The sequence below is a fragment of the Myxine glutinosa genome, chromosome 10 (genome assembly GCF_964187855.1).
Source record: "Myxine glutinosa chromosome 10, kmMyxGlut1.1, whole genome shotgun sequence".
NCBI lineage: Eukaryota > Metazoa > Chordata > Myxini > Myxiniformes > Myxinidae > Myxine > Myxine glutinosa.
The window spans coordinates 90,199,079-90,224,078 of NC_136270.1; the positions used below are offsets into that span (position 1 = coordinate 90,199,079).

The 25,000-nt window shown below is 43.7% G+C and overlaps 1 protein-coding gene across 1 annotated transcript in view; it reads right to left on the bottom strand.

The window, feature by feature from the left end:
* The window catches only part of LOC137433979 (Wilms tumor protein 1-interacting protein), an 88,962-nt gene that overhangs the window by 43,715 nt on the left and 20,247 nt on the right, over nt 1–25,000 (bottom strand). The window contains exon 2 of the mRNA XM_068126526.2: nt 7,306–7,768. Coding sequence (XP_067982627.2) covers nt 7,306–7,768 — 463 coding nt within the window. The remainder of the gene's footprint in view (nt 1–7,305; nt 7,769–25,000) is intronic.

Sequence of the window (25,000 nt, forward strand, 5' to 3'; positions counted from 1 at the left end):
CCCACATTTGACAGTGAATGTCAGAGCAGAAACTATACCATGAAGTCCAAGGAACTGTCCATAGAACGCCGAGATATAATTATGAGGAGTCATAGATCTGGGGAAAAGAATAAAACAATTTGTAGTGGTGAAAGTTCCCAAGAGCACAGTGAGCTCCATCATTAGGAAATGGAAAGAATATGGAATTACCCAGACTCTTCCTACAGCTAGCCATCCGACCAAACCGAGCAACCTTCGATACGGTCTGGCACCCAGCTCTGCTCACCAAACTCTCCTCCTATGGTATCCATGGAAATCTCCACGCATGGCTTGCAGACTTCCTCTCTGGTCGTAGTCAACGTGTGGCCCTGAATGGATTTCTCTCATCTCCCCTTCCTGTTCAGGCTGGAGTTCCCCAAGGCAGTGTTCTGGCCCCTGTGCATTTTCTGGTCTTCATCAATGATCTCTCCGACTCTCGGGAAAATCCTCTCTACCTCTTTGCTGATGACTCCACTCTCTGTCGCTCCATTCCTCATCCCTCAGATCGGCAGTCTGCAGCCTCCTCATTCTCTGCAGACCTGGACAAAATCACAGACTGGTCAAACAAGTGGAACATGTCTTTCAATCCTGACAAATCTCACACTCTTACTACGTCTCTCCGAAAAGACCGACTGGACAACCGTCCCATCTACTTTCTCAACAATCCTCTCCAAGAAGTTCTGTCGCTCAAGCTTTTGGGTCTCACTATCTGCCATGATCTTTCCTGGGAAAACTACATTTCCAAGCTGACCTCCAAAGCCAGTCGCCGAGTGGGCATCCTCCGCCGTGCGAAGTCCTTCCTTGGCACATCTGAGCTCCTCACCACATACAAGGTTTTAATCCGCAGCTCAATGGATTACTGCTCTCCCCTCTGGGCCGGTGCTCCTGCCTCACACCTAGCTCGGCTTCACGCTGTTGAAACCAAAGCTTTCAGAATCATAGAAATCTCCTGCGATGAAGCTAACTCCGAGGGCCTTTCACTCACGCACCGCAGGCAGGTTAGTGGTCTTTTTGTCTTCTACCGACTCCTCTCCGGCCTTGCTCCCCCAGCTCTCTCTGTGCTCTGTCCCCCAAATATTCCTACAGGTTGCACAAGATCTGCCAGCAACCCTCTTATGGTTAAACTGCCTAAATCTAGGCTCTCTGCTCACCTTCACTCTTTCATTCCTCTTTTCTCCCGCCTCTGGAACAAACTCCCATACTCCCTTCAATCCCACTCCTCCCTCCAGGTCTTTAAAACAGTTATTCACCACCATCCCTTATCTTCCCCCATCCAAAACCTTGATCTTTTCTACCCCCACTAATTCACCCCAGATCCACTTTTTTTGAAATGCCAACTTCTTTCCTGGAAGTCCTTGCAGTGTCCATATGTTTTATACCTCTCCCACCTTCCCCCAAGCCCTCTCCCTCCCACAGATCTCTCGATGTCCCTGCTCTCAAATGTTGTATTTGTGTCCTTCCCCCTCTCTCCCCATCTTGTCTACCGCTCCCCTTATTAATATATGTTTTATGTGTCGGTTTGACTTTTTGTATGATTAATGTTAACTCTTTCACGAGCCTCGATCTTGTATACAAAAGAAGAAAAAAAAATATGCGCAAGAAGGTCCTTGGTCAGGGAGGTGACCAATAACTCAATGACCACTCTAACAGAACTACAGAGGACAACAGTCTCTGCAGAACTTCACAAATTTAGGCTTAATGGGACAGTGGCCAGATGGAAGCTACTCCTGAGAAAAAGGCACATGGCAGCACACCTGGAGTTTGAAAAAAGGCATGTGAAAGACTCCAAGAGCATGAGCCAAAATATTCTGTTTGTTTGGTGAGACAAAAATTGAACTCTTTGGCCTGAATACAAAAGTGCTACATGTGACAGAAACCGAGAACAGCTCATCTCCCATCTAACACCATCCCTACCATGAAGCATGGTAGTGGCAGCATCATGCAATGGGGATGCTTTTCAGCAGTAGAGACATGAAGAATTGAAATGAGAGAGGGAACAATGAATGGCACAGGCAAATACTTGAGGAGAACTTGCTTCAGAATGCAAAAGACTTTCGACTGGTGTTGGCTTAGCGGTTAGGGTGCTGGCTTGGGATCCTAGGATCCTGGGTTTGAATCCCAATCGATCGCTGAATTAACGCCAGGGGGGTTTACTCAGCCTGTCATCCTTCCGAGGTCGGCAAATTTGAGTACCAGTTCACTGGTAATTCCCTGTGTGTCGCAGGAGGCGACTAACAGGGTTGGCGGCAGGAAGGGCATCCGGCCATAAAACATTGCTTCAAAAAAGGGGACCACGGTGCCCAAAAAAGGCCAACCCCTGCTTTGTGGGGAAAAATGGCCTCTAAAGGTGGTTCTTCTTCTTTGACTGCGGAAAAGATTTACATTCCAACAAGACAATGACCTCAAGCATACAGCCAAAGCAACACTGAGATGGCTTCAGAACAAGAACATGAAAGTCCCTGAGTGGCCCAGCCAAAGCCCAGACTTGAATCCCTTTGAGAATCCATGGAAAGACTTGAAGATTGCTGTTCACCAACACTCCCCATCCAAATTGACATAGCTTGAGCAAATCTGCAAGGAAGAATGGGAGAAACTCCCCAAATCCAGATGTGCAAAGCTGATACAGACATACCCAAGAAGACTTGAAGCTGTAAGCACTGCCAAAGGCACTTCTACGAAGCAGTGACTCAGGGGATTGAATACTTAAGTAAATGAGATATTTCTATACCATATTTCTTTTTTTTCGTTTTTGTAAAAAATTCTAAAAAGGAAATTCTACTTTGACATTATGGGATATTATGCGTCGATCAGCAACACAAAAAAGCTCAAATTAATCCATTTTAAATTCAGGCTGTAACATAACAAAATGTTTTTAAAAAGTCAAGAGGTGTGAATATTTTCTGAAGGCACCGCATGTGTATTTTTTGAGAAGATCCTTGCAAAGCCCGGCGAAGAAGCAATACAAGTCCATTTTGCAGAATACGGCACGCCTTGCTTGTAACATGGCAAGGGAAATGCTGCACTTTGCCCGTTATGTTTTGGGATCCTCCAGTGAGTGATAGTACCACTCTTATTATCTATCTACCTTGCTTCGATGCACCACTCAGCCCGGGTCAAAAACTGTGCTGCTGCTGATATCATTTTCATATAATTTAGCCATCCCAGTTAGATTGAGTTCGCCTGGGTTTTAACCCAACCCTTTGTCAAAGCGTGCGGATGCAAGATGGGATGAAGGCCGGCCAATCAAGTGACAAATGAGAATATACAATTTCAATCAAACCGGAAGGGAAGATGCCATTATAGCTCACAATAACCCAAATTTTTCCCCGGTGCCTTTTAAAAGCACCAATTAGGCTGAAGAGAAGAAATAGGTTTCAGAATATTAAGATGAGGAGATGGAAGCTTATTTCTAGAAGATGATACATATTTGAGGTTGAAGATCAGTCAGATGCCTCAGGTGCCCAAATAAGGCTGCCGGCAATGGTTGAATGGCTGTTGCATTGGTTCTTTGTGATCCTCTGCCAAACAGCAGTCCAATTGTCCTCCATCAAACAGCAGATCAAAGAGTCAGAGCAAGGCCACAAGTAGGCCATTTTAGAGTCCAAGAGCTATGTCCCTAAAGCACAAGCGCTTGCTAGAGCACTAATGCTGGAGATGCTAATCACGGTGGAATCGGTATCGGAATCCGAGCTCGAAATACACTGCTATCTGTGTGGAGATTCGCACCATTTACATCAAAGTGAGGTTATGGTGTGACGTCACTGGAGAAATCGCAAATCAACATTTTAGGGCTTTTTTTCGATACTTTTTGAGTAGCCAAAAATTTTCAACATTTTTCCCCCTTCAAATTAGACAATGGTTTTCCGAAAAAAAAATTGCGTTTGGGCTCACCTTGAAGTTATTGCGGTAATGAAAATCTATTACAGACTCCATTGACCTCGATGCCGAAATCTAATCAGTTAATATTTACATCATTATGCACACTTGTACCAAGTTTGATTTGAATTCCTTCACCGGTTCTTAAGTTATCGCGGTAACGAAAACCTATCATGGACAAACGGACAGACAGACAGCCGGACGGACAACCCAAAAACATAATGCCTCCGGCGACTTTGGCGCCCAGACATGAAAAGGAAAGCTTGCAGAGCGAGGCCACAATTGGTGGAGGGTGAAGGTGTCCCACCAGCAAGAGCCTTTTCAGAATCCAAGGGCCATGCCACCAAAGCAAAAGAGCTTGCTAGAACATGATGCCCCAGATGCAAGATAGGGCTTGTAGAACACCATGTCCCAGAGGGAAGAGAGCAAACATGCAATTTTATTTCCGGTTGCCAAATTCCAGAATTGTATTGCCCTCCAGCTGATGGTCCTCAACCAATCACTGACTCCCTCAGAAATAGCTGTGTCTCTAGTCTAAGCTAGGCCTTCACGGTGGTGTATTGCGCAGGAATCAGGACTCAATGAGAACTGCATTTTGCAACTGAGGGGAAAAAAATGTGTTCATTAGTTTCATTAAAATGCCGTCAACAGGCTTATGATAATTATGAATAACGGAAAGCTTGCATTCACAGATCATATATTTATACGTTAAATTGAAAATCAAGTTTAAAATGTTGTAACAAGCAACCTTTTAACACGACAGCCCAGTTCCTCATGATACAAGTGAGAAATTGGGAAGCTACATTGTCCAACTTGAATATAAGGAGAACATACAATTAGAAAAGAAGGCCTTACAGATTTGTTGTCGGTTGTTGTTCATATGAAAGAGCAGAAAAACATTGTGAGGCCAAAAAGACGCAAGTATTCCAAAAAGACGAGCAAATGCATCCAATATAAGAGGGAGAAGAGTTCAAAATAAATAGGTAGAGTGGTGATAAATGGAATGTAGTGACATTTACAGAGTGTTGCACATCTGATTGGGAGCCAGATCTATATATTAAAGTAATTGGATTTCTCTGTGCGCCTGTCCGTCCCTCTGTCTGTCACACTCTTTTCTCTGGGACATCATTACATCCTAGAGGCTTAGCTTTGCGCTAGATGTAATGGATGTGCACGTCATCCTGGCGTACAGCACTCAACTCCATCCCATCACTTCGCCGACAACAGTTGAACACCAGAACCCATATATCTGACTATATATGACGATCTGACGTCCACAGGTGATGGGATGAATGCCAGACATGAAGTGGCGGGATGACGGATTTAGTAAGATGATGGTGTAGTAAAACTGTGTTACGTCTGGGATGTCATTACGGCGTTACGTCTAGTGCTATGCTAGGCCTTTACAGCAGCGTATTATTCACGACTCAATAAGAATTGCATTTTGCAACTTGATGAAAAAAAACGACGTAACGTTTGATCCCTGGGAACACAAAACAAATTCATGATATTGTTCTTTGGTGAATAAGTGTGCATATTACTAGAATGAACACTGTGGTGTCAGCAGTAAACAAAATATTTCTGGCCGTAAAGTTTTAATGCTAGGATAGTATTTATTAAGTATGCATATGACAAGACATTGGGAGGGGTTGGGGTTGGGGGGAGTTAAGGTAAGGTGCATATCTGCATTCACAAAAAGATGATCTGGAAGGGAAGGTAAATGATGGAGACCAAATGGCCAACTTCAGATGAAGGGAAAGAAGTGGGGGCATTCAGACCAGTCCAATAGAAAAGAACGTTGGAATCCGCTAACTTTACGCATTTCAATTATCACTGATAAATCAGCTTTGGCCTGTGGTCTTGAACATGACCTCTATTTTATTGGACCTCTTTGTGGACATCAGGGCTGGTAGGATAGCAAAGAGGTATGCACACTCAACTCTAAGCTGTCTAGCCTTGGTTTGAATCTCGAGTCAGCTTTAAACTGCCAATCTGGTGTTTCGCAGACAGAGCGATTCATCAGGGTGTGCCGTCCCTCGATTAGACATTAAACTGAGTGTCCTGTCTGCTGGCATTAGTTGGACATAATATATCCCACGGTGCCCTTTGCAAAGAATAGAGGAGTTATCACTAGCATACTGAACAAATTACAAATTATTGCTGCAACTGTGAGGGCAGCATCAACTTACACCCCCTGCCTCCTCCACACCCCATCCTATCGATAGATGCAAGCCCGCAGCCATTGCATACAAACAAATGAATGAATTGTGGATATCAATATCGTCGGGTATTTTAGAGGAGAAGAAAAGTCTTGATCTATCATCACCACTTATCAAACCTCATCCGGTTAGCCTCTCGAGCTAAAAGTCTGATTGGTGGGCTCCATATGACCTCATCTCTCCATGTGACCTCAGAACAAAGGCATATGCTCAAGGGGCAAGGTCATAATTTTGATTGTGTATTTTCACAGTTATAATGTACTTGCGATAATCCCAATTATGCTCAAGGGATTGCATTTCGTAAATCACACAAATGAATATCAAGATGAGATAGCTTTAACACGACCACAGAAAGTTGTTAAATTTGGGTTTAAATCACAGAAATGGTCTTTGCAAATATTCTCCACCCACAGCCATGATCCTTTCTATCCCAAATAACTCTCTCCAAGCCCACCTCTCCAGGTTTCCAGTTTTTGCTTCCACTTCTGTGAACGAGAGTTTTCAGCTGTGTCCATCTTGCTCACCCCCTCTGTGTCCTCCCCTGCCCCTCATTCTTCCCCACATCCTGCATATCTCCAAGTCTCCCTCTATTTTATCCCTCAACCCCACTGTACATCTCCCTCCCCTCTCCTTTTACTATTCTTTTTGTTCTGTTACATACTGATCCGTTCCGTGATCTAGCTCCTCCACAAGTGTCCACACTGTATAGAAAAAAAAAAAAAGATTGCTTGAAAGTCTTCATTGTTTTCTTCAAAACCGGTCAAAAATCATCTCCTCCACACTTTAAGGCCAATGAAGGCCGACAGAGGCCTTGCTTCACGTCAAACTGGTGGTGAAAGTGAATGAAACATGAATCCTGCAAGCACTTTTGAAGAACGTCCACAGATAGGCTCAAACCAATAGAAATGCAGCAAAAATGTAGCCCTTTTTACTTGGTGATATTGCAGTCCAAAATAGCTTGAACTCAAAAACAGAAAGCTGTTAAAGTTGGGTTTAAATCACCAAGATGGTCTTTCCAAATAGTTAGGATCAAGTATAACTTGCCTCTATGCCTTCAGGTATGTGGAATAGCATCCTATAATCTTATCAAAACGTTTTTCTTGTATTTCATGATAAAAGTGACAATGCTGTTTAACCTCAGTGTCATAATGATTCGTACACAAGGTGATTAACATGATGTTCAACACGTTACCTGAGGTACCATGCGGCCCAATGGCCCCATATCCACTTCAACAGCGCTCGTCAAGCTCGCACGAGGACTGATCGTTAGGCCGTATTGACTGCCTGTGCTGGAACGAGGGCTGGCAGACGCCAGGCGGTCGTCGTACCCAACGCTTATGCCGCTCGTTCTGTTGCTGACAGACCGTGAAGTATCGCCGGCAATAACGGTTCCTGTTAAACTTGCTCTTGGACTTGAAGCTGCTTCTCCATAGCCCAGGCTTGAACGTGCGCTTCCTGTGCCTGTTCCAAGGTACCCACTAAGCAAAGACCCCCTCTCGCAGTCAAGCAAGAGGGCTTGGTGATGACGGAGGTACCGGCGATTTTGCAGAGCAGTCCCTGCATCACGATGAACTCCGCTGAAGTGTGATGCAAGCCCAGGATGAGTCTCTTCGCACAGGACACCATTACTTGGTCTTTTGGCATCGAGGGAGTATCTAAAAAAAAAAAAAAAAGGTAATCTGTGCTGAGATTATTTAGCAATACATATTTAAGGCAGTGATAATAAAAGCATAAATAAAACAATACAACACAAACACAAAAGCACACTACAAAATTGACACCACACACAAACAACCGTTGGTAATGGTGGTGGCCTAGTTCTGAGGACGCTAAGATAGGCATTTCGGATATTGTGGGTACGAATCCAGCAGAAGGAAGCAAGCAAGCATCAAGGATTTGAATTCCGAGTTTCTATCAATTAAACTCATCTCAGGAGAATGACGAGATATATTACTGATGGATTATCAATACAACCCAGCTGCACCCTCATGGTTTTCAAGGAGGGGATAATCTGCCTGCCTTGCCTGGTCCCAGTCTATAATTTGTGGTCGTCTCAATGCCCTCAAGACAACTTGGGAAAGGTAGCCCTGCTCAAATCGAAAGGGAGAGTATAATTACACTGTCCTCCAAACATAAATTATACGTTTACAGAGCAAGTCAACCTGGAGTCAAGTTTGGCGTATCAAGAGTCGTATCTTTGACATCGGAGGTTAGCTTGAGTGGCAGAAGTATTTAACCAATTCGGAAATTCGAAATATTTTGGTCTCTTTAACTAGCGTTACTATTTACCTATTTCCACAAGCTCAGGGCTTCTTCCAGGAACGGAGAGTAAGGTAATTGCTATTTCTCAGCAGGAGGGACAAGTACAAGGTCTGATCCTCTCTCACGACAAACAAATTGATGGCCTCACATTCCTCTACCACCTCGTATCTGGCATCATCCTTAATAGCCCTTCTATCATTTACAGTTCATAAGCAAGCAAGATTAAATTTAACATCGATCAACAAAAGGTTTTGTTTCATTATCTTTTTTTTTTTTGCGTGGAAAAGGTCCGCACCACCCATATAGAATGACCTACAAGTGCAAAATGAAATTTGGGGCAAATAACACACATTTAGGGGCCCACCCTGGGTACCCTCAGCACACATGCAAAATTTGGTGGAGATCGGCCTAGCCGTTTTTGAGTCGACAAGCAAACAGATAAGCAGACTATTTTAATCTTGATTATGATGTCCGTGTATGCTCACCTACAGAAGACGTCTGCAGACATATCAGTATGTACAGTGACATAAACACACCAGGGATTGTTATTACTAACAACGGTACCCGCCCTACGGGCAGGGCTCCAATTGGGAAGCCCAAATGAAAATGCAAAATATCAGAAATTGAAGGTATTTTTTAATTTTAAACGATTCATATAAACATCCGTTGAATCATATCACAAGCAAATCATCAAAATCTAAACAGTATCTTTAGAATTTCAATAAAAGCCACATCACTGTTCATATCGGTAAATATTATTCCATCGTGTTTCAAATCGTGATCAATACACTATGATCATGATCGTGAATCGTGATCGATAATCGTGTTCACAATCGCTATGTCGTATGTACTCCCGATACGTGTACCAAATTCCCGATACTTGTTACTGTACCAAATCAACAGTTAAAAGGATTTTGAGCCGATAGGTGTTACGGCCTTGGCAAGATCGATGGAGACAGCGATCTGTTAGCGTATTCACCACCCAAATAGCTATGTGGAATTCTCTCATGTAGAGATTAAACGTTACGGCTGTTACGGCCTTGGCAAGATCGATGGAGACAGCGTTTATTATACTTTTAATGAAGGACACTGTCTCAAGCTCCAGTCCCCATCACGGATGGGGCTCAGCGGTTTACCCGAGCCTGACGGCGAAGGGCAAGGTACACGCTGGCCCGTCCAGTGCAGCGAGCGTGTGGCCCCGGACATCGAAGGGCATTAAACGTTCATTAAAGGGTTACGAAACGAAAAACATTACGAAATTACGTTCACACCGTCACGTCAAACACTACCGTGAACCCATACATCGTCACAATGAGAACATCGTCACAATGGACGTTATGCGAACGTGAATGTTATGCGGGATTCCGAACCTGAGAATACTGGAGACCAAAGCTGAAATTGGGAAAACGAAATAGCCTATTTTACTCCTGGAGATCCTAGGAGGATTACCCACACAAAATATCGTTTTGATCGGTTCAGCAGTTTTTACGGTACCTTCAAACAGACGGACAGACATTTGGTGAATTATAGTAAGATGTTGTTAATTCGTTTTGGCAATCTCACCTGCATTTTGACGATTTTCCACCATAAAAAATTAAGTTTCTCTAAAGTTGCACACTTGCGCATGTGATGTCTGACATTTTGTTTCCACCTGTGATCGTATTTTCATGGAACATTTGCACCGAATTTTCAATAAAGTAGGGTGAGCGACTTTAAAATCGAATTTCGCTTTGACTGGAATCTTCAGATCTTGTTAGATATAATTTTATTCAGTACTTGGTGCCAACATTTGAGATTGAAATTGAGATTCACAGCGTCGTCCGAAGCAGCGGCGATTGACATGAGCGGATCATTGGTTGTGTAAGTGCTTGGGGTATATATACGGTATTCCTCGCACATCTTTTTTTTTTTTTAATACTTTTCGTACTTATGCTCTGGAAATTACGTCTGGGGAGTATCACACACACAAAATCAGACAGTTTAGTGATTATTATCCCCACGCTTTTTGAAAAAAATGTAGGGGGGGGGGGATTGTAAACCGACTCCGTCAGTCACGCTATCTCCTCCTAAACGATTGTGCAAAAAATCACCAAAACTTGTTAGTTATGATCACCGCATGGCACAGAGGTGAAACAATGGTATAATTTCTGGCCCCACCCCCTGGGGTGGGGTCAAAAGGTCAAAAAACGAAAATTACAGGCACATTTTAAAACATTTTAAAAATTAAACATTATATATTGCAAATCAACATTGGGGGCTGCATGAAATTTGTGACAATTTTTTGGGATTTGACCTGTGGTTCATGCCCCACGGGATGGATCACAGGGGTCAAAACAGGGAAAAAACTTAAACTCAGAATTTGATATCGAGTCATTCCGGGTGGAACTTTTTGCCATCTTTCAACCTTGCTTTAGGTGGGAAGCATGGGGATTTGCGATGGCGCGCCATTGACTTCACTCTAGTTTTATTTGTAATTTGCCTAATTTTCACCTTTTTCTGTAATTTATTACATTCCGTTTTTTCCATGTCAGATTAAATTATCCGTTTCAAGTCACCGATTGCGTGAATTTTCCATGATGACAGAAAATCACCGACTCCGCCATGGCAATTAAAACATAACAAATTGCTGAAATTGGAAGGGCCAATAACCAGAACAAATAACAACAGAACAATGGAATAACTTAATAACTTAGCAGGAATAACGGAGGCATCTCTCTCAAGTGTTGTAACCGCAAGAAATAGCAAGCAATAATGGAATAAATAAATAAATAATAAACAGAAACATCGGCGCGTGGCAAGGCATGGCTTCAACGGTTCCTATTTTAAAGAAAGTATCCCCTTCCCAACTCCCACCCCAACGTATTGAATATGTATTGGCGTGAGGCCTAAAGAAGATTTCAGGAGTTAAGAGGAAGACTGCGAACCCATGGGGGTATAACTAACACTCAGGGGTTATGTTGTTCAGGTTATTTCTCGGTTTAGCAGGTACCTTTACTTCAAGGATCAAAGGGTTTGCAGATTAGATTTACCACAAAGCTAAGCACAAATGATTCATAAACAAAAGAGGATGTGTTTGAATTCAGGTAAATTCTTTGAACTGATGAAAAAATGCAAAGGAGTAAAAAAGCCGGAATGCAATGCGATACTTTATACCCAGTCGTCGGCATGTACAGTAGGTAGTGATAGCCGCAAAAAGCATGTGATATTGACAGGATAAAGCAGATGATTAAACCAGGTGGGTATTAGCAAAATGCTCGTACCCAATACGACTCATCCAATGATCGAGAGTGAATGATGAGTGTTGATGACAGATGTGTCGTCACTGTTGATAAGACGGGTTTTCATCCCAAAGCACAAATCAAGAACAGCTTCACCATGTGAAGCATACAAACATCAGGTCGATATAGTAGTGAATTAACCAAGCTCCTAATCTACTGGATTGCTGGCCTACATCGCACTGTCAAAATCAGGAATGCACAGGCAGGGATTGGAATGGAACCCAGGAAGGCATCAAATGGTGATGAACCCAGGCCAGGTGAGCTCATGTAACCTTCACTGGATGCATCCGGTTCCAATAAAGATTTGAGAGATTGCAGGTTAAAGTTTGGCAGACGACACAAGGGGTAGAAATGGAAGGGTAGAGTCGGGGGGGAAGCATTTAAGAAGAAGTACATGAACACAGAATGTTTTTTGTTTTTACAGAGACCGAGGCTCATGCAGGAGTTGTGACATGAGTGAGAGGACGATACAATGATACATCACAAACAAGGGAAACGTCAGGTAAGGATCGGAAATATGGAGAAAATTATTGAGCCGATGGGTTGTTTTGACATGTGATTTGCTCGATGTAAAACATCTTTAAGTGACACACTCTTGAAATTATTTGAAGAGATATGTTTTAGAGGATGATATCCCTGACCCATTAGCACAAAAATATTTTTTGGGGGGAGAATAATGAGCTGGAAAATCGTGTTTTAAAATCGGACTATTTTCAATTCCATTATGCAAATGACCTACTTCCGTCGATTTGCGTGACATCATGGGGACACAACTCGTGGATGGACGGACATGCACAACTGCATTTCATCACAAGTTATTCGAGCGTGCAAGATGCCGATGTGCCAAGCTTTTAACTGTTCGATTGTCAAGAAATTTGTTCACAGAACTCAAAAGTCTTCTTTTTTTTTCATCCCTGACCCACAAAAAGATCGCCAACGATTGTGTGCTTTGTGGTTGAAAAACCTAGGAACAACCAAAATCAACATCAAAATGTACGTTCATTGAAAATATCGTGTTGTTTAAGAGGACCACTTCAAGCCATCAGCTTTCGTATTTGATCAGCATGCTCACTACTTGGGAAACAAGCCTCGGAAATTGCTGAAACACGACACCGTACCGACACTTACCGGGAGAGAGTTACGTGTCGATTTGAAGCCATGCCCATGTGATCCAAGCACGGGCCCAGAGGCAAACAACCTCGGGGTCCCCACCGCCACCCTTTCTCTCTTTTATAACTTTTTAAGGAACTTTCTTTAATGAAGATCCTAAATTAGAGTAGCAATGAGTTCATAAATGAAGCAAAAAAAATCACAGCTGCAGCCTTTTTAGCTCACAGAACAAGTGTTGAAAAGTAAATAAATAAAGTATTAAATCTATACGTGTTATACAAGTTGAAGTTGGTGTCTGTCCATGCAACAGCTGTCTCAAGTTTCTGTTCTCTTGGGCAAAAGGGGTCTTTGAGCCCCCTAGATCAAGAATTGAAATGGCATTTAGTGTGAAATAATCGTTTCTTAAAACAAACATTTGTGCACAAACTTGCAGAATAATAATGAAACCGTGAATTAAAAACAAATACACTGTAATTTACGAACCAGAAACTGGTGCACTTCATACATGTTGCAGAGTACGGAACATACAGTGTGGTCCAATTGTCCAAAGCGTCATGAAATGCTCCAGACAAACGGCCTGAAATAGTACATAATTCACACCCTCGACTGTTGAACACTACTTCTCCCTTATAATAATATTGGCAAAAAATACGTGACAAGATGGTTAATAATGTTTTTTGGAAAGCACATTTCTGGTTAATAACCATTTTCTGTAAAGTTTGAAACTACCATTAACAGCGGTAAATGTTGTTTTGTTTCCGACAAGAAAGCCGGCAAGGAAATCTTCTGGGTTTAAATGTAACGATGACGAAATGCGGATGAGACGATGAGAGGTTTCACTGCACTGTTTAAAAAAAATTACAGGCGAAGCTCGGGCCCCTCAACGGACCCCGGGCCATGAGGCGGCGACCCCACCTGATCCCCCCCCCCCCCCCCCCGACGCCCCTGGATCTAAGCACAGAGCTAGTCCTCAAGCAGTTATCTATATTACTAGAATACTAGTAGAGCATACCTCAAGTAGTTATCTATATTACTGGGATACTAGCAGAGCATACCTGTCGCTTCGCTGACGGACCAGTCATCCTGTTTGCCAAAATTTGCTATACCAGTACACCCGCAGACTCCGGGAGGGGCAGGAAGGGTCATTCCTCTTTGGGGTATATGGATTACAGTCGATCTATGGTCGGGTCTCAAGAATATTGGGTGTGTGTTCATTTACCAAGTTTCTTGTGGAGAGATCGCCAAGTGGTTTAAGTATTCGAGCAAACACTCCATTCAAAACCATTAATGAACGGCTGGCTTGGCAAGCGCTAGCTATCTGCTTGGTAAATGAGCACAACCCAGGCTTCCTCCCTTTCAGTTTTGTGTTAAACAGCAGGAGCCAGTTTCAAAAGTTCACCACGAAAAACGCCATGTTAGCAGCAGGAAGGGTGATGTTATTAACCCAACCCTTGTGGGGTATATAGAGCACAGTAGATCTTCGCTCAGTTCTGTAAATAAAACCTACCTCACGAATGTCGGGATTCCTCCAAATTTCTTTATTTCGTGTTATAAACAGCATTAGCGACTGTTTATAAAGCTAATCATATGTGTTTGTGGTTTATAATATTTTTACCTCTGGTGGAAGCCGTTGCTCCCACGAAAACGCCATGATAAGCTATTTATAAACGTTGACTCGACGTTTGTTCAAGGAGGAAAAACATTAATGGTATTCATATTGTTTTGTAATAACATTAATAATATGCTATGATTGTTAGTTTTGTTATTAGAAGCGTCCATGGAAAAACGCCACGATAAAGCTAACTTAACATCGATATACACCTCAACACGCAACCCCATTGACGGCAATGGCAGGGAAAACCCGCTCGGGGAAGAAAACCCCCTTGGGGGTGGGAGGCAAATGAATGTGCTATAACCTTCATTATGTAACCCTTAGTCATCCTGTAAAGTTTGGTTGAGATTGGAGAAGTAACGATCAAATGTATCGCAGTCAAAAAAATCATCAAACAGACAGACACCAAATGGCGTATTTTAGTATGATTTGTTCACTGGATCTATATTGAGTCCTTAGATCAAGATAACTCGACCAGCATGTGGGAATATTTCATCAGTTTATTGAGGTGCCCTCAGGTCTATTATTGGTTGGTGGCTCACTGTGGCTTCGTTTGTCATATGCCCCGAGGACAGTTTGCCTTCTCGTAAGATAGCTGATCATCTCGCAGGAGCCTGCCAGAGATCCTTCACTTCACAGTCTCCCATATAAATGTTGTTTTGCAGAAACGGTCCCTCAGCACAGTGACAGCAAACGGATCCTGCGGGAGCGGCCTGCAAATGCGCTGCTACGGCTTAGTCATTAGCCTTCTAGTTTGCCTGCTTCACAGCCTCAACTGTCATATAGTTTAGGTTTACCCACCGAATTTTTAACTACTTAACCACTGTGGCATGTGGATGTATGTATGTATGTATGTATGTATGTATGTATGTATGTATGCATGTATGCATGTAAGTTGGGGTCATCGTATCAAGACCGGGTTAGACTTTAGTAAACAAGCATCAATAACTTTGTTGTTATCTAATATTAGGTCATAAATAAGCAATGCCATAAATACATGAACAGAGGAATGGAGAAAAATACACCAACAGGGTGGAAGGATAAAGAGGGACATTTGGAGGAAGAATTGACAGGGAAAGAAGCACCCCCCCAAAAAATGAGCCCAGAAAAGGACGTTTTACATCTGGAGTAAAAATTAACCTGGGAGAGCAACACAGCAATCATGGGCCAAATGGCCCACTTATCTTCTTATACAAGATCATACAGGATCATGCAACCACTCGTTAGACTTAGTGTAGTTCCACAGAGACCGAGGACCCTTTGTGTATTCATTTCCATTCTGTGTGTGTGAAATAAATATTTATAAGTAAAAGCTTCAGTTTCCAACAGAACACCAACCTCCGATCGTAGCATGGACCTTCAAACGTACATGCCCAGTCCAAGCTCTGCTCTTCTCCCCACTGAGGCACCCGACCAACAATCACCCAAATCATTGTTATTTCATGTTTTTACATCAATTTCATGAAAAACGGAAAGTTTTTATTGTGGTGTTGACCTTTCGTGTGTGACATTCAATGCTGATTTTGGGGGGAAATGGAACTAGGCGGTGGAAATGTAAAAGGAGCATTACAAACAAACAAGAAGACGTCATGCAGAGCACGATACTTGCAAAATCCACCCCTCCCCAAAATAAAAAGTTGCCATGGATACATCAAATTGTTCATTTCATTCAGATTAACATTGACAATTTTAATCAAAGCTCGGGTCAATCGGATTAAGATTGATGATTTTTTAGATGGAAATTGATGATACTAGAAGTTTGACATCGAGTTGACCTTTGGCTTTTCTACCTCAAAAATAGTTTGTCTCCCAATTCAGTAATGAACTGTGTAATTGCTGTTTAACCCCCAAGTTAAATAGGATGAAAATGTACAATTTTTCAGACAAAAATTGATGATTTTAGAAGTTTGACCTTGTTGACCTTTGACCTTTAAAATAGTCGTTTTCCCATTTCAGTGAGGCACTATGCAATTGCTGTTTAATTTTCAAGTCAATCGGATGAAAATTGACAATTAAAAAAAATAATTCAAGATGACGTTTAACCTCAAAATCAATAGGCTTCTTTCTTATGACCAACTCTACCATCTGGTGAAGTTTCGTGAAGATCAGTTTAAAATTTTGACCTGTAGGCGATTGACAGACAAACAGATAGACAGAATAATGCACAAGACCAACCATTATACTTGAAAAGTGTTCGATTTTGCAAGTAACAAGAATGTTCAAAGAACACCTTACCCCATGCTGTCTTTAGAAAAAGGACGTGGGAAGGGTCTTAACTGTTGCTTTGTGTTTTGCACTAAACAAATAGCGCTAGGCATTACCATGTTTGTCTGAATGATGAATTTCACAGTTAATCTGCCCTTAGGGCATGAGTCAGCATGAATGCTGAATCTTTGCAGCCCCCAACTTTGAGTGACGAGTAAACTCCCCATAAATTTTTTTTTTAAATCTCACAGTTACTCTGCCCTTAGGCCATAGAAACACGCATAAAGATTTTTCCCCAAGTACCACTAAACGGAAGGTTTATGAAAGTGCCAGGAGATTGATTTGTGTTCTCGTGTACAACTACTGTATACAGTCACGTGAAAAAGTAAGTACACCCCATGTAAAGCTTTGACTTTTTCAACATATTTCAACATACAGCTATTTGATCTTTATTTCAACAATATTGATAGATAAAGGTGATATAATATAACAAATATCATGAAACATTTACATTTTGTGGTCCATTGTATAATTTAAATAAACATAAATGCAAATTTCGCATGTGGAAAAAGTAAGTACACCCCTACATTTATCGCTACTTCAAATACCTAAAATTAGAATCAGGTGCACCAGCTCAGGTGCAAATGTTTAGAACATCGTTAGAGAGGATTTTGGAGGAACCCGTCTTATTTAAACCTCAGACATTTAGTTTGGTTTGCTCTTTGGTGTTGAAGTGTATGGCGTCACCATGCCTAGATCAAAAGAGCTCTCTGAGGCCTTCAGAAATAAGGTTATAGATGCCTACGAGTCTGGGAAGGGATTTAAAAAGATCTACAAACAATTTGAAATCAATCATTCGACTGTGCAGAAGATCATCTACAAGTGGAGAAGATTCCAAACAACTGCCAACTTGTTCAGGCCAGGCCGCCTCAGCAAGTTCAGCCCGAGAGCAGACCGCAAGATGCTGAAAGAAGTCTCTAAGAACCCCAGAATGTCATCACGGGACCTACAGTTAGCTCTTGCCACTGTTGATGTCAAAGTGCACGAGTCTACCATTAGAAAGAGGCTGCACAAATTTGATCTACATGGGAGGTGTGCCAGGAGGAACCCTTTGCTGTCCAGAAAGAACATCAGGGCAAGACTAAAGTTTGCCAATGAACACCTCGGCAAAGACCAGCACTTCTGGAACAATGTGCTCTGGACAGATGAGTCAAAGGGAGAGCTATTTGGCCACAGTACCAGAAGACATGTTTGGCGAAAATCAAAGACAGCATTTGACCACAAGAACCTGATACCAACTGTAAAGCATGGTGGTGGAAATATGGTTTGGGGTAGGGCTGTCAACCGAGCCGAGACCGGGACGAAATCCCGGCGGTTTCGGCTTTCGAGACGGTCTCGGGACGGTCCCGAGATAAATTGATTAACGCAATTTCTCGGTAAAAAAATCCCGGTTAAAATTCCAACTTCTTTCAGATATTTTCCATAATAGAGGCATTTATTGAGCCTTGCTTTCATTACTCTGCTTCTGCACAAGCATCATTTTTCGCAAGTGCAGCTGAACTGACACAAACGATGATAGATAAAGTAAACTCACTGTTCCAGGATTTTCCCCTCGTCAACAAACAATGCACTACAAACGAATCCGAATTCCGAATCCGGATCTTCACCAACATCTAATCATGTCGTCCTTGTCACACACGCTGCATCTCCACAAAATTTCGTCCGAATCCGTCCACAACTTTTTGAGATATTCTGTTCACAAACAAACGGACAAACAGACAGGAGTGAAAACATAACCTCCATCCACCTTTGGTGGCGGAGGTAACGAAATCTGGATGAAGGTCACAATGAAAATCCGCCGCATCGCGGCTTCATTTAAACCGTTGAATCCTTCCGCTGTATCACTCCGCCTCGCCCCGCTACGCTGCGGTCACGTGTCCGTCCTTGGAGACGAGTTACGGAATGTGGTTGCTATGGTCTTTTGCACATTAATATCGAGGGACTCGCTCGAGGCCCCGTGAATGGAGGGACGATGTTTATTTCGATTAAAAACACGTTTATAACGGATTATTCTACACACAATGTATTAATACAAGTACAATACATTATGTAGTTTTATGAAATGAGTTTTTGATGAACGTTTATGTTTTAATTGCAACGCTAAATCTATAAATTGTAAGAATCCCTCGGGGTTTGGTTTGACGGTTTGAATGTGAAAGTATTTTGGTTATCTTATCTCCACTTTAGGCCTGATAAGTTGATTACGTTTACTTTAGTCACAGAGTCAAAATAAGGATGGGGGGGGGGGGGGGTGATCACTACACCGCCTGCTTTATAATTTACTAGCAGAAGTACCCGGCATTGACGGGCGGGGGAGGGGAGGGGAACGGGGAACGGGGAGGGGGAGCGAGCCCCTTGGCGATCACAACTCACAAAATGATAATGAAACTCCAACCGGGACTCGAATATGCCTGGGCAGAAACATTTTCTCCCTCTCTCTGACATTCCGAGCAAGAAATTACACGACAATACAAACTGTAATGAGATAACCCGGTCCCGTCGGTGGCCGATCATCTGCATGTAGGCGGTGTATTTTATTTCATCCCGGTAAATGGAAGCTAAGTCGGAATTTAAGTACTCAACATCAGAAATGAATTTTTTTCATTGTTGTTGTGTTTTTTTTTTTTTTTTTTTTTTTCCTATACTGAATCGAGGCTCGTGAAAGAGCTGACAACCGCGAGGGAAAGACAAAGACAGTACATGGGGACCGCGAGGGAAAGACAGTACATGGGGACCGCGAGGGAAAGACATAAACAGCACATGGGGACCGCGAGGGAAAGACAAAGACAGCACATAGGGACCGCGAGGGAAAGACAAAGACAGTACATGGGGACCGCGAGGGAAAGACAAAGACAGTACATGGGGACCGCGAGGGAAAGACAGTACATGGGGACCGCGAGGGAAAGACAAAAACAGCACATGGGGACCGCGAGGGAAAGACAAAGACAGTACATGGGGACCGCGAGGGAAAGACAGTACATGGGGACCGCGAGGGAAAGACAGTACATGGGGACCGCGAGGGAAAGACAAAAACAGCACAACAGCACAACACAACACAACACAACAGCACAACAGCAAAAATTCAACACAACAGCACAACAGCAAAAACAGCAAAAACAACAGTTTATATATTTATATATCCCCACAAGATTTATATATTGTAATGAAATTCCATTATTTTTGAAGCCTTATTATTATTATTATTTTTTATTTATTTTTTTTTTTTTTTTACTTTGCCGGGAACCGAGCCGATCCGAGATCCCGTTATGAAAATTGAAAATTTATCGAGACGGTTCCGAGACGGGATTTTGAATCTAGCTAACAGCACTAGTTTGGGGCAGCTTTGCTGCATCAGGGCCTGGGCAGCACACCATCATAGAATTCACTATGAATTCTTCATTGTACCAGAGGGTGCTTGAGGATAATGTGAGGCCATCTGTCGGATAGTTGAAGCTCAACCGAAGGTGGACCTTGCAACATGACAATGACCCTAAACATACAAGTAAATCCACCAACGAATGGCTGCAAAGAAAGAAATGGAGGGTTCTGGAATGGCCAAGTCAAAGCCCGGATCTAAATCCCATCGAGATGTTGTGGGGGGATTTGAAACGAGCTGTGCATGCAAGAAACCCCTCAAACATCGCACAGCTGAAAGAATTCTGCATGGAGGAGTGGGCAAAAATTTCTCCCAGTCGATGTCAGAGACTGGTAGACAGTTATAAGAAACGCCAACTTGAGGTTGTTTCTGCCAAAGGGGGCAAAACCACCTATTAGAGCCAAGGGTGTACTTACTTTTTCCACATGCGAAATTTGCATTTATGTTTATTTCAATGATACAATGGACTACAAAATGTAAATGTTTCCCGATATTTGTTATATTATATCACCTTTATCTATCAATATTGTTGAATGTTCTCATTCGTTTATTCATTCTTATTCGTTCGTTCGTTCTTCGACCACGTGTTTCTCCCCCATTTCCCCAGATAGATTGTCAAATTTCAACTCGTTATTTTATCGTCCATGCGTTATTGTTTGATTATAGTTAGTTTTGGTTTGAATTTCCTGTAACTCGTAATTAATTAATCGTGTTCTGCTCCTCGTGTGCGGCCTTGTAGTTGTACCCCCGTCGGTGTTTGTTAACTTAAGCGTGTTTTGCTTGGCTCTTAGTTTTTTCCCTTCTTCCCCGAACATAATACTCTGTCTAACGTTCTAAATCCCCACCCCCCCCCCCCCAAAAAAACAAAAAAACAAAACCAAAAACATTTATTTTCCTTTCTCCACGTGTACTGTTGTCTCATCCTGTATTTTCTGTCCAGGTGTGCTGTTCGCCCCGCCCCCATTATCTCCTTGCCATCCACCGTTTGCCCTGTTCACGTGACTCGTGGGTGGCCCCTCTCGGCTCTCTCCCCGTTGGTATTTTGTGCATATAAGATTGTTCACGGTTCTGTTTAAATATTATTTAAATATGTTTAACCTTTCCCCTTCAGTGTTTTACTCAGTGGTATTTTACAACACGCTGTTTTTCTTCCTATTTAAAAGGCTTTTCTCAATTTCCTCTCCAACTCATTCCACTTCAAAAAAAAGAAATTCAATATCTTATACGTCTCCCTCACTACATGGTCTAAATTCACATTCATTCCATCCCTCCTCCATCGTTCTGAATCGGATTGCAAACTTGAAAATCACAACAAACCCAATTTGTTTTCAATGTTCGTCTTTCATTAATCATCCACTTTCTAAACTCCCCTATTGCCCCTCCCATCCAAATCCCCCCCTTGCACCTACACTCCTAAACTCCCCCCTTGCCCCTCCACTCTTAAACTCCCCCCTTGCCCCTCCACTCCTGAACTCCCCCCTTGCCCTTCCCCTCCTAAACTCCCCCCTTGCCCCTCCCCTCCAAATCCCCCCCCTCGCCCCTACACTCCTAAACTCCCCCCTTGCCCCTCCCCTCCTAAACTACCCCCTCACTCCTCCCCTTCAAAACTCCCCCCCCAACCCCTCCCATTCAAATCTCCCCCCATACTATTCCTCTCCAATTCTCCCTCCTCCCCCCTCCTCCTCAAAGCTGCCTCCTCCCCACTTCGTCTCTCTTCGATCTCATACCTCCACCCCCCCCAACCTTCTACTTTCCTCTGCCCCCCCTCAAACAACCCCTCACTGTGCCTCATCCCTTCACCATCAAACCTTTCATCCGCCTCATCCTTCCCTTTCTTGGAACTCTTCTGCAATCTCTGACACACTATCAACTGCTCTCCCTACCTCCCCCTCTCATCCTTCATCTTACCCTACCTCTGCCCTCCCCTGTCCTGTACCCGATGCTCCCCGTCTCTCTTCATTAACGGTATGGACCTCAAACATCCGGGGCTTTCGCTCAAACATGACTGATCTCTCCATACAGGTTGCTTCTGACAATCCAGACTTGATCTGCTTAACAGAGACTTTCCTTCTTCAAGATGTCTCTGATTCCTTAATACCTCTTCCTGGTTACTCCCTCCTCCGGTATGATAGACCTGAGCCTCGGCCTGGTGGTGGGGTGGCTATCTTTATCAAAAACTCTTTCCTCACTCTCCTTGCACTGCCCTCTCTCCTCCTCACCCCCAGGAGTACCTCTGGCTACGGCTTCCTCTCCGCTCCCACCTTTTGTTCATATGTGTTCTGTACCGTCCCCCAAACAGTGATGACTCCATCTACATTTCACTGTCTGACAACATGGACCAACTTCTATCCACTCATCCCAACTCTCTCTTCCTCATATGTGGTGACTTTAACTGTCATCATGCCACCTGGTTGGGTGTGGGTTCCTCTCTCACCAGTCATGGCACCTCAGCAAAGGACTTCTGTGACTCACTGGGATTGACACAATCTGTCAATTTCCCGACCCGGATCTCAGCCAATGGAGTATCTTCTCTTCTAGACTTGATTATGACAAACTTCCCTGCTAATGTCTGCTGCTCTTCTTCTGCTCCAATCGGTTCTTCTGATCATGTGCTTGTCAAAGTGGACATCTCTCTGGCCATTCTCAGAGAGCCTCCTCAGCGTCGACGAGTCTGGCATTTCACTCAGGCCGACTGGGACGGCCTTCAAGCAGCCATCAATCGTCTGGATTGGTCTCCCATCTCCACTGCCTCTGACATCAATTCTTCCTGGGTATTCTTCCAAAGCAAACTGCTCTCTCTCATGCACAGATTTATCCCATCTCGCCTTCAGTTGTCTTACCCTTCCTCCCGTCCATGGTACACTGAATCTTGTGGTGAGGCAGTTGCCCTGAAACAACTTGCCTTTGCCTCTTGGAAGGCTAATCCAACTGAAGGCAATCTCAGTTCCTTCCACCAAGCTCGGAACAAGTGTGTGTCTACCCTCAGGAGTGCCAGGAAGCACTATCTCTCCTCACTCAAGAATGAACTCTCAAACCTGTCTCCTTCCTCCAAATCCTGGTGGCGTCTGGTCAAATCCTTTTCTGGTGTTTGTTCCCCCTCCATCCCCTCCCTTACCTCAAATGGCCACACAGTTGACATCGCACGTGACAAAGCCGAATGCCTCAACTCAGTGTTTGCCTCAAAATCCTTAGTCCCAAACCCATCTCTCTCTGTTCCCACCTTTCCAAGTCGAACCCAACTGCTCCTGGACTCTGTGTCCTTCTCTCCTGACAAGGTGGAGTTTTTGTCAAACCTCGACTGTGATTCTGCAACTGGACCAGACGGCATCAGCCCACGGGTCCTAAAATCCTGCTCTGCCGCTTTATCTCACCCTCTCTCTGTTCTTTTCACCCTATATTTTGCTCAAGGTCATCTGCCAGCATCCTGGAAATCAGCAAACATTACCGCTTTACACAAAAAAGGTGCAAAAACAGATCCTTGCAACTACAGACCAATCAGCCTGCTCCCAATTATCAGCAAAGTCATGGAATCCATCATTGCTTCGGATATGAAATCTTTCCTCTTCTCCAATGGCTTGATCTCTGATCATCAATTTGGTTTCAGACCAGGTCACTCTACTCTGGACATGCTGCTTCTGCTGTCTCAACGATGGATGGAGGTCCTCAATGCCAAACAGGAAATCAGAGCTGTCTCCCTTGACATATCACGTGCCTTCGATACGGTCTGGCACCCAGCTCTGCTCACCAAACTCTCCTCCTATGGTATCCATGGAAATCTCCATGCATGGCTTGCGGACTTCCTCTCTGGTCGTAGTCAACGTGTGGCCCTGAATGGATTTCTCTCATCTCCCCTTCCTGTTCAGGCTGGAGTTCCCCAAGGCAGTGTGCTGGGCCCTGTGCTTTTTCTGGTCTTTATCAATGATCTCTCCGACTCTCTGGAAAATCCTCTCTATCTCTTTGCTGAAGACTCCACTCTCTGCCGCACCATTCCTCTTCCCTCAGATCGGCTGTCTGCAGCCTCCTCACTCTCTGAAGACCTGGACAAAATCACAGACTGGTCAAACAAGTGGAACATGTCTTTCAATCCTGACAAATCTCACACTCTTACTATGTCTCTCCGAAAAGATCGACTGGACAACCCTCCCATCTACTTTCTCAACAATCCTCTCCAAGAAGTTCTGTCGCTCAAGCTTTTGGGTCTCACTATCTGCCATGATCTTTCTTGGGAAAACCACATTTCCAAGCTGGCCTCCAAAGCCAGTCGCCGACTGGGCATCCTCCGTCGTGCGAAGTCCTTCCTAGGCACACCTGAGCTCCTCACCACATACAAGGCTTTCATCCGCAGCTCAATGGAATACTGTTCTCCCCTATGGGCTGGTGCTCCTGCCACACACCTGGCTCGGCTTCACGCTGTTGAATCCAAAGCTTTCAGAATCATTGGAATCTCCCGCGATGAAGCTATCTCTGAGGGCCTTTCACTCACTCACCGCAGGCAGGTAGGTGGTCTTTCTGTCTTCTACTGACTCCTCTCCGGCCTTGCTCCCCCAGCTCTCTCTGTGCTCTGTCCCCCAAATATTCCTACAGGTCTCACAAGATCTGCCAGCCTCCCTCTGATGGTTAAACTGCCGAAATCTCGGCTCTCTGCTCACCTTCACTCTTTCATTCCTCTTTTCTCCCGCCTCTGGAACAAACTCCCACACTCACTTCAATCACACTCCTCCCTCCAGGTCTTTAAAACAGCTGTTCACCACCATCTCTTATCTTCCCCCATCCAAAACCTTGATCTTTTCTACCCCCACTAATTCACCCCAGATCCACCTTGTTTGAAATTCCAACTTCTTTCCTGGAAGTCCTGGCAGTGTCCATATGTTTTATACCTCTCCCACCCCCCCCCCCCCTTCCCATGCCTCCCCCCCAAAGCCCTCTCCCTCCCACAGTTCTCTCGATGTCTCCATGTCTCTCGGTCCCTGCTCTCAAATGTTGT